Source organism: Artibeus jamaicensis, unplaced genomic scaffold (genome assembly GCF_021234435.1).
Source record: "Artibeus jamaicensis isolate MK-2021 breed Jamaican fruit bat unplaced genomic scaffold, CSHL_Jam_final contig_332, whole genome shotgun sequence".
Taxonomy (NCBI): Eukaryota; Metazoa; Chordata; class Mammalia; order Chiroptera; family Phyllostomidae; genus Artibeus; species Artibeus jamaicensis.
In genome coordinates, this window is record NW_026521788.1 from 26,382,857 (window position 1) to 26,398,230 (window position 15,374).

The 15,374-nt window shown below is 44.9% G+C and overlaps 1 protein-coding gene across 8 annotated transcripts in view; it reads left to right on the forward strand.

Moving 5' to 3' along the window:
* The window catches only part of KAT6B (lysine acetyltransferase 6B), a 187,390-nt gene extending 176,397 nt beyond the window's left edge, over positions 1 to 10,993 (forward strand). For all 8 annotated transcript variants that reach the window (XM_037130598.2, XM_053663816.1, XM_037130597.2 and 5 more), the window contains exons 15-18: positions 56 to 215; positions 817 to 1,146; positions 3,675 to 3,966; positions 6,846 to 10,993. In XM_037130598.2, the coding sequence (XP_036986493.2) occupies positions 56 to 215; positions 817 to 1,146; positions 3,675 to 3,966; positions 6,846 to 9,391 (3,328 nt within the window). In that variant the 3' untranslated portion in view covers positions 9,392 to 10,993. The remainder of the gene's footprint in view (positions 1 to 55; positions 216 to 816; positions 1,147 to 3,674; positions 3,967 to 6,845) is intronic.
* The last annotated feature ends 4,381 nt before the right edge of the window (positions 10,994 to 15,374 follow it).

The following is a 15,374-nucleotide window of genomic DNA, read 5'->3' on the forward strand; positions in this document are numbered from 1 at the left end:
GTGAAATGAAATTTTAGCTTTTGATTGCACTTTGTTCTGCCTCATCACATTACAGATTCGTTATCATTAGAAGGGAAAAGTTGATATTGAGCCACATGGAAAAGCTGAAAACCTGTTCCCGGTCCAATGAACTTGATCCCGAGAGTCTGAGGTGGACCCCAATTTTAATTTCTAATGCTGCAGTTTCTGAAGAAGAGCGAGAAGCTGAAAAAGAGGTAATGATTGGCTTCATCAGCCTCAGTTGTGAACCTTCAACTTGTGGCATTCTTCAGCTAAGAAAGTCATTAATGTCACTGTCGAAAGCTTGGTTGTATAGAGCGAGCTTGTGGAATGATATGGCACTAATTTGTCTAACAGAGGTTGCGTGGTAAGACATGATAATTTTATTGAATTGAGTATGAAAAATGAAACATTTATCATTGATCACAAAGCAGCATTTTTCAATACTGACAGCATGTAATCAGATCAAATTTGGTGCTGAGCTCCCGGGCTGCAGTGTCAATCGATTCTTTGTGTTTATGAACTTGCCGAAAGTGCTCCATGCCAGTGAGCATGTAATGTGCTGATAAAGGACTCAAATCAATTCGCTGCATCATTAATACTGCTAAATATCCCATGAAACCTAATCTTCTTTGATTTGTTATCCTAACTGATGTCAAAGAGTCCTGAGATGATACAGCTGGAATGCTGCTTGGCTGGCTGACTGTCCTGATCAGAAGTGACTTAGAGATCCTTTGCCTTTGATCCTTAGAGGCTCTGGCTGCCTGACTGCCCTCTCACCCTCACCAGCCTGCCATTTTTACCCTCCCCCCTTAGGCTGAGCGTCTAATGGAACAAGCTAGCTGCTGGGAAAAGGAGGAGCAAGAAGTTCTATCGTCTAGAGCTAACAGTAGGCAATCACCTGCAAAAGTACAATCGAAAAATAAATATTTGCATTCTCCGGAGAGACGGCCAGTGGCAGGGGAACGCGGGCAGCTGATGGAGCTGTCTAAAGAGAGCAGTGAAGAAGAGGAGGACGAGGAAGAGGAGGAGGAAGAGGAGGAGGAGGAAGAGGAGGAGGAGGAGGAAGAAGAAGAGGAAGAAGAAAATATTCAAAGCTCTCCTCCAAGATTAACTAAACCACAGTCAGTTGCCATAAAGAGAAAGGTATGTGCCTGTTTAGATTTTCAGTCTGAGTCAGTTTCAATCAAATCTTGTCATTGCATTCTATTAGTATTTGTTTCATTCTCTGTTCTTTAGATGTAGTTTATTTATATCCAGTCCCACTGATCATATATCATCACCGTTTATCTTACAGTCCTGATTGTGTTTACTTTTTGAGCTTTGTTAGTGCTGTGACAGGAAACCAGGGGTAGGCTGGCTCTCTAGTCTAGTAGTTACTGCCACCTGCTGGTGTGTGGGACTAGAGTAAGTCAGGCTATGGGAACAGAGAAGGGCCCAGCTGAGTGGTCTTCGACCAATTCTGTTGAAATTACCAAGGCCTAAAGAGGCTAGGAGGCCTGTCCAGGGTCCCAGCACTCTTACAAGATGGAGCTAGAACCAGGTGAGTGCTCAGACTCCAAGCCCAGCACTCCTCTTGCTATTTCTTTTTCTTGTTCTTCGCATGCAATTTTTAGAAGCTATTTTAGGCCATTCATTTGGTTGCCACTATTTTGCGTTTGTGGCCAAGTACCCATTGCTGAGATTCCTCGTATCTTGGTGGCCTGGTGGTTTCTCTACATATACTCTGCAAAAAGTGAAAAAAACATTTATTTTGTCTCTAGACAGTTGCTCAACACAGATCTGGTATGTTTGTCTCCAGTTTCTGTCTGTGCTGTAAAGAAGGCCAGGTAACGTGAGGGAAGCCAGGGCTGGCCGAGATGACCCAGTACAAGTCAAGACTGAAGAACCCGCTGTTCTCACCCCCAGCTCAGTGTGCTTTCCTCACAGCCTGGGCTCTTCAAGTGGATGGGCCACTGCGGGAGGGGGTAGAAAGGAGCATCCCGTAAAGTGGACTTGAAGCTTATGGAAATATTTTGATTTCTCACAAGGAATATATATTCATGTGTTATGTATATAACCAAAGAAATTTGTTTTAAAAACATGAAAAACCAGAATCATCCAAGGCATGATATGGATACCATCATATAAATGACTCAACCTAGAGAAAACCAGCTCTTTATGGGCTATGCTCATGTTTGGGGAAAATCCTAGTGGATTAGGAAGGACAAGCCAATTGGGAGAGTAATAACCATAAATGTTAAATTATAGGATACGATTATCAGGCTTATATGTGCACTTTAGTGGACACTCAGAGAGTTAAAAATGTGAAACACAACAATTCTTGGTTACAGTTTGCCTAGAGTTTGACTTGTAACCATACACACTGCATCCTTCTTGGCAATGTCTTTTCAGTAATTTGGGGGACATATTATTGACAGATACACATTTTAGCAACAAATCACTTTGTTATTCCAGCCCTGGCTGGTGAGGCTCAGTGGGTTTGAGTGTCTTCCCATGGACCAAAATACTACACATTCGATTCCTGGTCAGGGCGCATGCCCAGGTTGTGGGTTTGGTGCCTGGTTGGAGCCCGTGTGAGAAGGCGACCAGTGGTGCTTCTCTCTCACTCTGTCTGTCTCCTTCCCCGTCTCTCTAAAAAGCAATGAAAGCCCTGGCTGGTGTAGCTCAGTGGATTGAGCGCGGGCCTGCGAACTAGAGTATCGCGGTTCGATTCCCAGTCAGGGCACATGCCTGGGTTGCAGGCCAGGTCCCCACTGGGGGACACATGAGAGGCAACCACACATTGATATTTCTTTCCCACTCTTTCTCCTTCCCTTCCCCTCTCTCTAAAAATAAATAAATATTTTTTTTAAAAAGCAATGAAAAAAATTACCTTGGGTGAGGACAAAAAACTCTTTGTATTATTCCTATTTTTGAATTTTGTATCATTAAGTACTTTTTGCTTGCAAAAATGTTTCATAATTGCAGTTATGGGGCGTGCCAACCTTTAGCGCAGTTAGAAAAAAATGTGTATCTTAAATAAACAAGACAGATCTCACATCTTTTATTTTTTAGGTGCCTTCTATATTAAAATATTTTGTAAAATTTTCCATTGCTGACATCTCTGCAGCCACCAATTAAGTGATTCCGTTAACATTTTAATCCTTTAAGTACCCTTTTCATTGTTCCTTACATCTTAAGAAATGGGAACAAGGCTAGTCCTGTGCACCATCATACTCCCTGGAGTGCTCTGAATGTAGTGGGTGCTCCTTGAGCAGTTACCAAATATTAAATGAGTGACCTAGTTAGTTGTTGCAACATTTATAGAAACATTGCTGTATTGGATACTGAATGGCTGTGATGTACGGGATACTGAAGCCAGCAAAAACCACTGGAAAACAAGTGCCAGAAAGGCAAACCTTAGCTTTTAAAATCACAGTTTAAGCTTCTTGGATGTTCTCTCTTAAAGTGTCTGCTTGAGTAAACAAGTGTTTTGCTTGGGAAGCACTTGCCTATGTAGCTGGAGCCTGAGAGGGATGTTAAACATCAAATGGAAGGTTAAGTACAAAGGCAGTACAGAAGTCTGTACATATAAGATTCTTAGACTTGCGCTCAGTACACGTTTGCCGCATATTGACTCAACCATTTAATTTCTCATGAGCTCTATGTATTGTGTTTGGAATTAATTTCAGAGGCCTTTTGTACTAAAGAAGAAAAGGGGTCGTAAACGCAGGAGGATCAACAGCAGTGTAACAACTGAGACCATTTCCGAGACCACAGAAGTACTGAATGAGCCCTTTGACAACTCAGATGAAGAGAGGCCAATGCCGCAGCTGGAGCCTACCTGTGAGATTGATGTGGAGGAAGACAGCGGGAAGCCAGTCCTGAGAAAAGCATTCCAACATCAGCCTGGGAAGAAAAGACAGGCAGAGGAAGAGGGAGGAAAAGACAATCATTGCTTTAAGAATGCTGACCCTTGTAGAAGTAAGTGGAGGAATTATAAAAATCTTACCCTTGTGAATATCTGCGCATTACTGCCAAAGAGCAGGCACCTAGAGTCCTGCCCAGAGGCATCTCTGAGGATGTACGGACCCACCAGAAATAAGTGCTCGTCTGTCCTCTCTCATTCATAAAAGCTTCTGTCCCTTCTTCCTAGAATTGGATTTTATGTTAAACAGCTTTCCTCTTGGTGAGTTCATCTTATGTTCCAGAAATTGGCATGTCTTCGAAAACTTTGAAGTCTGTCAATAAGAAACACACTACATTTCCTGATTCTAATATTACTTTTCCCCTACATTTAATGTTTCTGAAATCGGGGTATATATTATCTGTGTAAACATGGAATGCACTAGCTTTCTTTTTTCCTGAAAAACAAATATTAGCAAATTGATGGTGCATCTTAAAATCAGTGGTGCCTCAGGATATATATATTATCAAGAATCATCTAAACTCACACCATCACTGTCAGCTTTGGTAACAGGATAATGTGGAAATCAGGAAACTGCCCTTCCTTTGAAATTACTGTTTTACAGTTGCTGCTGGCAGGGACCATCCACCCTATCCTCTTAAAAAAAAAAAGAAAGAAAAGAAAAAGAAACTAAGACACCATCTTTGATGTCCTGCCCATAAACAGCCGCCCCTGCTCTTTTGGTCAGGGAACGCATGCTCCCATCTGGGCCGTGACTTGCCTGCTGCAATGACCGTAGTCAGAACCTTACTGTGTTCCCATCTGAGGGACAGGCCATTTCATTCCCCTGGGCACCACAGGTCATCACTCTCACTTTTGAGAAGCCACAATTTTAAAAGCATGAGCAAGCATCTCTTCGACTTGCTTAATTAACAGGAATACTATTGCGGCATACAATATTTTGCTGAGCAAATGGTATCCTACTCTTGGTATAGAGAAACCAAGCCTTGTTCTTTAGTTGTTGTTGTTTTTAAACAAACAAACAAACATAAACAACAGTAAGCTGCAGCAAGAGTTTTTGTGTGTGGAAATCAAGCCTTATTACTACTTCTTTGCTGTCTTCTCAGGAGCTTGTAAATGAATCATCAGTGCTTCTTTTCTCCACTTAGCGTCATTTGCCTTTAAAAATTCTAGTGGTGGTGCCCTAACTGGTGTGGCTCGGTTGGCTGTTGTCCCACAAGTAGAAAGGTCGCTGGTTCGATTCCGGTCAGAGCGTATGCCCGGGTTGTGAGTTGGGTCCCCAGTCAGGGCAAGGGCATGTACAAGAGGCAGCCAATCAATGTTTCTCTCCCTCTCTTTCTCCATCCCTTCCCCACTTTCTAAAAATAAATAAATAAAATCTTCAAAAAATTTTTTTAAAGTTCTAAGTGGTCATGTTAATACCTGATTCCTTTCAGGATCTTCTTTCTTTAAAACCAATTATGAGAAAATTCATCTTCTGATTTAGAGAGTCTTCCTATAAAAGCTGGTAGGTCCAGTAGCACGTGGAGTGAGAACGTAGAATCCATGGGCACTGGCATGGCTGTCGCCTGCCTGTGTGGGTAGAAATGAAGCCGTTTGAACATCTGGAGATGTCTGTTAACTAGGTGTTGTGCTTTGCACTTCCGAAGGCGTCCGTCCACATCGCACGTGCTCTCTTCAGCTAGCCAATTTGAATGTAGTACTTGCAGGTAAGTTTGTGTGTAATCTTTTTACTCGGTAAATGAGCTGAAAGCTCACCCTGCTCTGCACTGTTTGGATTAGATATCACTCCATTCTGGCAGAACGGATCTCTCTGTGTTCCACATTGATTATCAGATCTTATTTTTGTTCCCCAAGATAAGTTCTCCAAAGTTTGATCCCCTAATAAGGTTATTTCTCTTTGTAAAGCTGTGTCTTTATGTTGAGCCTCCAGGAGACCGGTATGATCTTTAATTTTCTAAACATCTTAAGACTTGGGTGTTTTATATCTATATTGATTCATATGTTTTCTTGTTTGCTTGCTTGTATCTATGTAAATATATTTAGATACTTATATTCATATGTGCATACAGATACAGTAAAAATAAAATTAGTTGAACTAAAATGAACTTGACAATTATGGTTTGTTTCTTATTTACTTTAGTATTCAAACCATACATTGGAGCAGCAATTGATCCAAAATACAGTCTGGACAGAATTAGTGATAAAAAGAATACCTGTGTTTTGAATGTTCAGTAATTTCATGGTAAATACATTATAGTTTATGCCATGCAAAAATGATGATACTGTAGTAGATTACAGATGTGTTTAGTTATTTATTCATTTGTTTCAGAGGTACACAGTTTATTTTTATGCCAGAAAGAACATTCAGTTGAAGTAAATAATGTCATCTGAGATCATTTAAATTCAGTAATTGTCCACACACTGAAGTTTACTTTCTCAGGGTAGATATGTGAGTTAGGCTTCTATTCATTTCTTTAGTACAGTGGTGATTTGGATACGAGCTAGCGTTAACCCTTTTCCCCATATTTCCTAGTTTGTAGATGTTTAAGTGGATTTTTTTACAATGTGGAATTCTGGGCATTAGAGAATATCTTATTTGTTAAATTCAAGTAAGTTTATTTTGGTTGTCTATCCATCCACGTGCTTCCTATAAAAAGTACCCCTTTCCGTTGAGAGAGAGCATGCGCGTGGGCATACGCATGCCTGTCTGAGTGCGGCATACACACTTCCCCAGGCCTGGGTGATTTACTCGGTTCAGACCACAGTGTTATTCTGCATTAGCCTTGATTGTGTCTTTACCATGAGCTCTGAAAAGCTAAATTGAAAGCAGTGTTTGCTAATTAATTTAGAGGAATGAATTCAAGTTGTTCGTGGTTATGCTTTCTAAGACTTTGTTTTTCTTCCTCCCCTTTCTCTCTGTCTCCTTGATAAGACAATATGGATGATGATGCAAATAACTTGAAAGAAGGCAGTAGAGACAATCCCGAACCTCTAAAGTGCAAACAAGTGTGGCCAAAAGGATCAAAGCGTGGTCTCTCTAAGTGGAGACCAAGCAAAGAAAGGAAGACCGGATTTAAACTGAACTTGTACACTCCTCCAGAAACACCCATGGAACCTGATGAGCAGGTAACAGTGGAAGAACAGAAGGAGACTCTGGGAGACGAGAGCAGCCCTACCCCCACCAGGACTGAGGAGGAGGTCAGGGAAGCTGTGGAACCCCTGCTGCCCCAGGATGCAAACAGAAAGGAGGAAACATGTGCACCTGTAAGTCCAAATAAATCACCAGGTGAAACACCAGAAGACGATCCAGTCAAACCTGAGGAGGAAGAGGAAGAGGAGGAGGAGGAGGATGAAGAAGAGGAGGAGGAGGAGGAAGAAGAAGAAGAAGGAAATGTAGAAAAAGACCTAAGTGGTACTGAAAGTCAGGAAAAAGAACCGGAAGTCTGTATGGACAAAGACGACCCTGTGTGTTTGGATGATCATGAAGAGGAGGAAGAAGAGGATGAAGAACCGTCTCACAATGAGGGTCATGATGCAGATGATGAAGATGACAGTCACATGGAGTCTGCAGAAGCAGAGAGGGAAGAACGGCCCAGAGAAGCCTTCAAAGAAGTACTGGAAAACCAGGGGGCTTTTTTAGACCTTAGTGTCCAGCCTAGCCATTCGAACCCAGAGGTCTTAATGGACTGTGGCATTGACCTTGCAGCTTCATGTAACAGTGAACCTAAGGAGCTGTCTGGAGACACTGAACCTGCACCTGAATCTGACGAGGAGCCCCCTGATGACCAGGCACAGAAACAGGACCAAAAGAACAGTGACGAAGCAGATTCTGAGTTCAAAGAGGGAAGTACGGCAACCATGGAAATCGACTCTGAGACCGTCCAGGCAGTTCAGTCTTTGACCCAGGAGAACGGTGAACAGGATGACACCTTTCAGGATTGTACCGAGACTCAAGAGGCCTGTAGAAGCCTACAGAACTACACCCATGCAGACCAAAGTCCACAGATTGCCGCCACTCTGGACGACTGCCAACAGTCAGACCACAGTAGCCCGGTTTCATCCGTCCACTCCCATCCTGGCCAGTCAGTACGTTCTGTCAGCAGTCCAAGTGTCCCTGCCCTGGAAAACAGCTATGCCCAAATCAGCCCCGATCAAAACGCCATCTCAGTGCCATCTTTGCAGAATATGGAAACCAGTCCCATGATGGACGTCCCGTCAGTTTCAGATCATTCACAACAAGTCGTCGACAGCGGATTTAGTGACCTGGGCAGTATCGAGAGCACAACTGAGAACTACGAAAACCCAAGCAGCTACGATTCTACTATGGGTGGCAGCATTTGCGGAAATGGCTCCTCACAGAACAGCTGCTCCTACAGCAACCTCACCTCTAGCAATCTGACACAGAGCAGCTGTGCTGTCACCCAGCAGATGTCCAACATCAGCGGGAGCTGCAGCATGCTGCAGCAGACCAGCATCAGCTCTCCCCCGACCTGCAGTGTCAAGTCTCCTCAAGGCTGCGTGGTGGAGAGGCCTCCGAGCGGCAGCCAGCAGCTGGCCCAGTGCAGCCTGGCTGCCAACTTCACGCCGCCCATGCAGCTGGCTGAGATCCCCGAGACGGGCAACACCAACATCGGCTTATACGAACGGATGGGTCAAAGTGATTTTGGGGCTGGGCACTATCCACAGCCGTCAGCCACCTTCAGCCTTGCCAAACTACAGCAGTTAACTAATACACTTATTGATCATTCATTGCCTTACAGCCATTCCGCTGCTGTAACTTCCTATGCAAACAGTGCCTCTTTGTCCACACCATTAAGTAACACAGGGCTTGTTCAGCTTTCTCAGTCTCCACACTCTGTCCCTGGGGGACCCCAAGCACAAGCTACCATGACCCCACCCCCCAACCTAACTCCTCCTCCCATGAATCTGCCACCGCCTCTTTTGCAACGGAACATGGCTGCGTCAAATATTGGCATCTCCCACAGCCAAAGACTGCAAACCCAGATTGCCAGCAAGGGCCACGTCTCCATGAGAACCAAATCGGCATCTCTGTCACCAGCCACTGCCACCCATCAGTCGCAGATCTATGGGCGCTCTCAGACGGTTGCCATGCAGGGTCCTACACGGACTTTAGCAATGCAAAGAGGCATGAACATGAGTGTGAACCTGATGCCAGCCCCAGCCTACAATGTCAACTCTGTGAACATGAACATGAACACTCTCAATGCCATGAATGGGTACAGCATGTCCCAGCCGATGATGAACAGTGGCTACCACAGCAATCATGGCTACATGAATCAAACACCCCAATACCCTATGCAGATGCAGATGGGCATGATGGGGACCCAGCCATATGCCCAGCAGCCAATGCAGACCCCACCCCACGGCAATATGATGTACACGGCCCCTGGACACCACGGCTACATGAACACAGGCATGTCCAAACAGTCTCTCAATGGGTCCTACATGAGAAGGTAGGCGACATGGGCAGTCACTGAACCCCTGGGCGTCACTATTGGATTGATCTGCACAAATACCTTCGAAGAGTACGATTTCAAAACCAGCAATTGGTGTGAATGCAAAAACATTTGTTGGCACCATTTATTTAAAAAAAAAAAAAAAGCTGTATGCAGCAGAAAGCCTTATACGAGTTGTTTTTCTTTTTTTCCTCTTTTTTTTTTTCTTTTTTGGTACCTTTGTTTCTGTTACTTTTATATGAAGTTCTCTGCAAAGGAAGGCCTCTCTTTGGACTACAGTTGGAGGCAGCCACTGCTGTGCCTGCTTCCATGAAACAATGTGGATACCAAGCCCCGCACCCCCAAGTCATCTGTTTTAATACGAAACCTAGAGCTTTTTGTTCTTCCCTGTCCACTCCATGTAAATGCTTTTAGCATTTCAGTTACTGTATATTTTGTTTAAGGTGACACTCCAGCATGCCGCTGATGTCTTTGTTAGTGACAGTGCGTTTTGTAGTACTGTACAAGTGTTGTGCTAACGGTAAGCCATTTCTTAAGTTTTTTGCCTTGATTAGGGTGCCCTAATTTGAGGGTTTAAAAAAAACTATATTTTTGTTAATTATAAAACTGTAAAGAGCTATAAAAGCTATTCCCATTTGGTTAGTCAAAAGGGTTTTATTGCTAAATGTTTGGTGTAAAGTTGAGACCCTTTTCCATTTTGGTGACAGATTTCTTTGGGGAAAAAAAGGCAGCTTTCTGTTTTATAAATGCAGACTTCTGTTTATTGAATGAAGCATATCTCAGTGTTTATCTGTCAGGTTTTGAAACATTTCATATATGTCCAAATACTTGGCAGGATTTAAAAAAATAGTGAATTTGGTGTAAAGTTGCTATTTTATGGAAATGCCTCTAACTTTACATTTTCATTCCATCTGTAGATTTTTCTATCTTTATAAAATATTGGAGTTATTTTTAAAGGAAAAATAGAGAAGTAGCTTGTGAATAGCTCAAACTAAGCTTACAAATCGCATGTAAAAAAGCAAAACAAGTTATTTGTGTCTGTTTATATTGCTTCCTTTTTTGTAGCCTTTGTACCTGTACAGGGTGACTGTAAGGGCCAAGCAGGGGAGGCGTAATCCTTGTGTAAAATAGGAGCCAGCGACACTCTTGTATTTATCTGTTCTCTTTTTAGTCAGTCACTTCAAAAAAAAAAAAAACAAAAAAAAACAAAAACAAAAAAAAGCTGTACATTTTAACATAAAATAAATTATGATGAGCCATTTTTAGCCTCTTGTGTCCTGTCATGTTATGGTCGGTAGAGAATGACCAGCCGAACTGTATCATGGTCGCGTCTCGGAACACATACACACCTGGGGAAAATAAATTATTTAGTGTAAATTGGAGTTAAGAGATTTTCTGACTTGTTTTGACTTTGGGGGAGGGGGTTGGCAATAAATAAGAGTGATATCTAATAAAACCATCACATATACCAAATACCTATTTAATAAATTAATTTATAATGGATTTTAATGCTTTTCATGAAAGTTTATTTTATGCTGGTGCATACCTTCTGTATGCCAATCATTGTCTTTAAAATAAAGTGAATTTGTTTTTTTCTTTTTGACTTTGATCTTCATTTGCAAAGGGATCCTGCACAAGTATCCATCTGTCTCAGTTTTACAGTCTGTACAACCGCCCCCTCCCCACCCCAGGCCCTGATACAGTGGTAGCAAACTTCATTTCTCTAAAGATTAATACCAAGCTCTGGCCGGTGTAGCTCCGTGGATTGAGTGCCAGCCTGCAAACCAAAGGGTTGCCAGTTCAATTCCCAGTCAGGGCACATGCCTGGGTTGTGGACTAGGTCCCCAGTGGGGGGCGGGCAAGAGGCAACCACACATCGATGTTTCTCTCCTCTTTCTTCCTCCCTCCCCTTCTCTGTAAAAATAAATAAATATTTCAAAACCAAAAAACAGCACTCACATTGGGATTGTATGTTTGAAAAATTGTTTTCTTTTAAAAAATGTTCAAGTTCTGCTCTGTTGTGAATGAATGAATGGATGTTTTGTTTAGTGTCTAAAGTTTAGACCACCCCCCGCCCCCCCCCAAAAAAAAGTCAAGTGTTTCAAATATTATTTTACGGAATTCAGAGAAAGTTCTGTCTGTTAAAACACTTGATTATTTGGGCGACAATCCTAGTAAGTGTATTCTCGACTTGGCACCCGTGTGAAACCCGCCCCAAACGTTCCCAAGGAGTCTAAACACGGCGCGCACAGCTCTCCTGGGAAGCCAGTCCCACCTTTTATACGTCTTGGAGGAAGAAGGCTGCTTTCCCACCTCACACAAAAACGATCAGATGTACAGATCATAGACACAAACGAAGGGAGACGATAAAATTCCAAAAAGGCAGGTGGCGCATGCGCCCCAGCATCGCAGGCCTCCGGAGGGAGGCTACTCAGCAGGGGGTTTACCTGGTCCTCTCGCCCGTCTTTTCTCACAGCTGCAAAGCATCCTGGGCTTGGTGTCAAAAGTGTATCTTTTGGCCCCTTCCTTCCAGTGGGGGGAAGTCTGTAGTGGCTGAGGGAGGATTTCCAAAAGCACTTCTGCAGGGGCTGTCATCACAGAGGGTAGAAGAGAACCTTGCAGAGCTGTGCTGGCGGGAAAGGAAACCTCATCCACCTCTGGAGTGGGAGGTGGCTGTGTGCCGCTTGTTTGAATCAGCTGCCGTGTCGCTTCAGGAGCAGACAAGGACCTGCTCAGTGAGCCCACACATCGGGCAAGAGGCTGCCTGAGCCTGGGCGGTGGGGCGGGGGGGCCTGCGGACCATCCGGTCCGGAGCCATGCAGAACTTCCCACACGCCTCACCTTGAAACCTTCACAGTATTTGGTCTCTTTCCTTACGTTAAGGTTCTTTGGGGAATGAGATTTCCCCTCTTTTTACCTTTGGCAGTGGCTTGCCAGTCACACCCTTGATCTGTGTGATACCCGGGCTCCACCACCCCCACATCCTGCCTGCCTCACAGTCCCCCAGGGGGCTTGTGGACAAGTCCCAGACCTGCCGGACCAGAGAGCAGGACTGGGACCCCTTACGTTTCCCAGGCTCCCTGGGAATTGCGGCAGAGCCAGGTAGGGGGGCGCCTTGGCCGGCCCCAAGTCCCAGCACTCACTGGCGGAACAGAAGGACTTGGCGATGGAGGTGAACTGCTGCTCTGAGGTGGCCTCGGAACACCCAGCCCCCCTCCTCATGGACCTGCTCTCACTAGAGAAAGCGATTCAGACTGAAATGTGGCCCCAGGGCCACAGGCACTTGGATTTATCAGACTGAAATGTCGCCTGTTAGGTGAAGAGTCATGAACATCCCCCATCTTTTAAACCCAGTGCTGTGTTCTTGCCTTCACACAAGGTCCTCAGCTGGTAACCTTTCCTTTTCAGTAGGGCAAATTGCGCCTCCCCAGGTGTGAAGGCCCGGGTCTTCCTTGCCAGCCTCTTGTTTCAGAACTAGTGACGATGTTACAGAGCTTTCGCAGTCAGCCCTCCCACGTGATCTGCACACACACCCCAGGTAGGAAATGGGGCTTTTGTCTTCAATTTACAGGTCAGATTAAGGCTCCACAAACCCGGTTCTCTCCAAATCTCAGCTTTTCCCTGTAGCACTTTACTCTGTGAAAAGACTATAACTTGTCATCTCTCTGGTTTAAAGGTCTAGCTAATAAATATACGATGCTTTAAAAACAGTTAAGTGCTGTGCAAATTACAGGTTACTTTGTTGTCCCAGGCAAGTGTTGGGTCTACAGTCAGTGCTGAGAGTCCAAGGGCGGTTGCATCGCGGAGCAGTACCTTCCGTTAGTTTGTACCCGGGCTGTTTCTTCTCCCTTCTCTGTCCCCTTTCCCGGGGCTCCCTGTCCCTCTTCCCTCATCTCAGTCCAGTGATTCCAAACTCCACCTCTATATAGACAGCACCCACTGTTATATCTCCGGTCTGAGCTCTCTCTAGATTTAAGGTCAAACGACATGGGACACATTTGTGTGTCTTAACGGACACGACCGAAGTGGTGATCTTCATCACCTGCCCCCATTTCTGCCCTGTCGACCCCACCTCAGTACTGAGGCAGCACCAAGAAGTCAAACTGATAGCTTTCATTTCTTTCTCCTTCTCAAGGTTCTGCTGATTCTCCAGGGTAATTCCAAAGTAATCTTGAGTGCTATTCCCCTGGCCCTACATTAGTCCAAGTCGCTTTCCTCTCTCCTATCAACGTTTCCAACAGCCTAACTGGCGCTCTTGCCTCCCATCTCAACTTCCTACAGTCCATTTTCCACACTTCAGCCACGGTGATTTTTTCCTTCCAGAGTGATTTCCTTAGAACATGGATAATACCATTCATTCTCCTGCTTAAAAACATTCAGCGGGTTTTCTTTGCACCTGGAATAAAACCTAGCATCTCTGCCTCTCTCCTTCCATGCCTGACCCCATCCACGAGCTCCAGCTTCACTGATGGGCAGCTCCACAAACACACCGTGCAGTGTTGCCCCCAAACACACTTCTTTGCCACCGCAGAGCCTTCACCTGTGCTGTTCCTCAGCCTAGAATGTTCCCTCCCTGCTTGGACGGTGTGCTTCTTCAAGACTTGGCTCAGCCCAGTCTCAGAGAGGTCTTCTTCAGCCACTGACAGTGGGTTTCCCGCCTCCTGCCCCCAGTTGTTCACTTTACCGCCTGTTTTCCTCATCGCACTTGATCACAACATGTATTTTTGTTTTTACTTTTGGCTTCCTACCCCACTTTTTGGCATGTGGTAGGTTCTTAATAAATACTTGTTGATTGAATGAATATTTTACTTCTGAAGACTTGAAACACTTCTGCAAAAACTTCTGTTTCTCCTTTCTCCTACCTCTAGCTCCCAGGAACCATATTGAAGAGGCTGGACCTCCAGCGCTCAAGTTCTCTGATTTCACTGTGTTCAGGGAGGGAGCACGTAGGAAGGGGTAGGGACTCGAGAGAACACCAGCAGGGGACTACAGGCGTTCTGTACCTTCCGCTTATTTTATTAAAATGGAAATAAATACTGATTTTCCTCTGGATAAGGAATAGATCAGACCTAGGACATAGGTGAGTTTCAAGGCAATTAGTAGGATCCCGTGATTAGGAAAGTCTAGGTAGGGGCTATTATGACCCTAGAGTTTCTGTGTGGGGGGTGTTTACTTGTTGTCTTGGTGTCTCTTTCTCAAGAGCCTGTGCGGCTTCCATCACACTCAACACTGAGTTGTGATGAGGACCTGATTTCTCCTGGACCAACAAGGTGAGTTATCCAGAGCAGACCTGGCAGTCCCAGGAAGCCAGCCCAGACAGGGGCCAGGCCACAAGTGCTCCCCTCTGGCACGAAAGCAGGGCAGCCCGCCAGAGTTCGCAGGGTTGCCCTTGGGTGGCTTTGCACAGCTGCTGAGCCCCTGGACACTATCCTTCGTCACAAACCTCCTCTTTCATTCCGCTGAAAACCATAGCCAGATCGGAGGACTGGGCCCTCTTCACATTTTCCCAGTAGGCCTTTATGACACTCCCCTTTCTCTAGGCAGTTTTGGTTTCTGGTCCTTGACCGCCAGCATCTCCATCAGTAACCCTCCTTGGGTTCTATCTCGTTGCCTGTTCCTAGTTCTAGAAGCCACGCCTACCTGCTTGGTGCCGGCTGTTGTTCTCTCCTCAAGTGAAAATCAGAGTCAGGGGACTGGCTTGAACTTTCCAGGAAGGGGGAGCTCCCCACCTGAGCTCACCCGGATGCCTTGTTCTCCCATTCCAGAGCCAGCACATTGGCACATACTTTCTGGTGGGACTGAAAACAAATCAAAATGCAAGGAGCTCCCCTGAGTTCTTGTTCACCAAAAGGTGTCTCCTCCCTCTTTTCCAAAGTGTTAAAGTCAAACTCTTGTGCAAATTCACCACGATTTACTGAATTTCTCTGGGTAGTGGTGGCTCTGGCTTAAAGTTTGAACAGCCCTGGCTCACCGAGGAAGGTGGG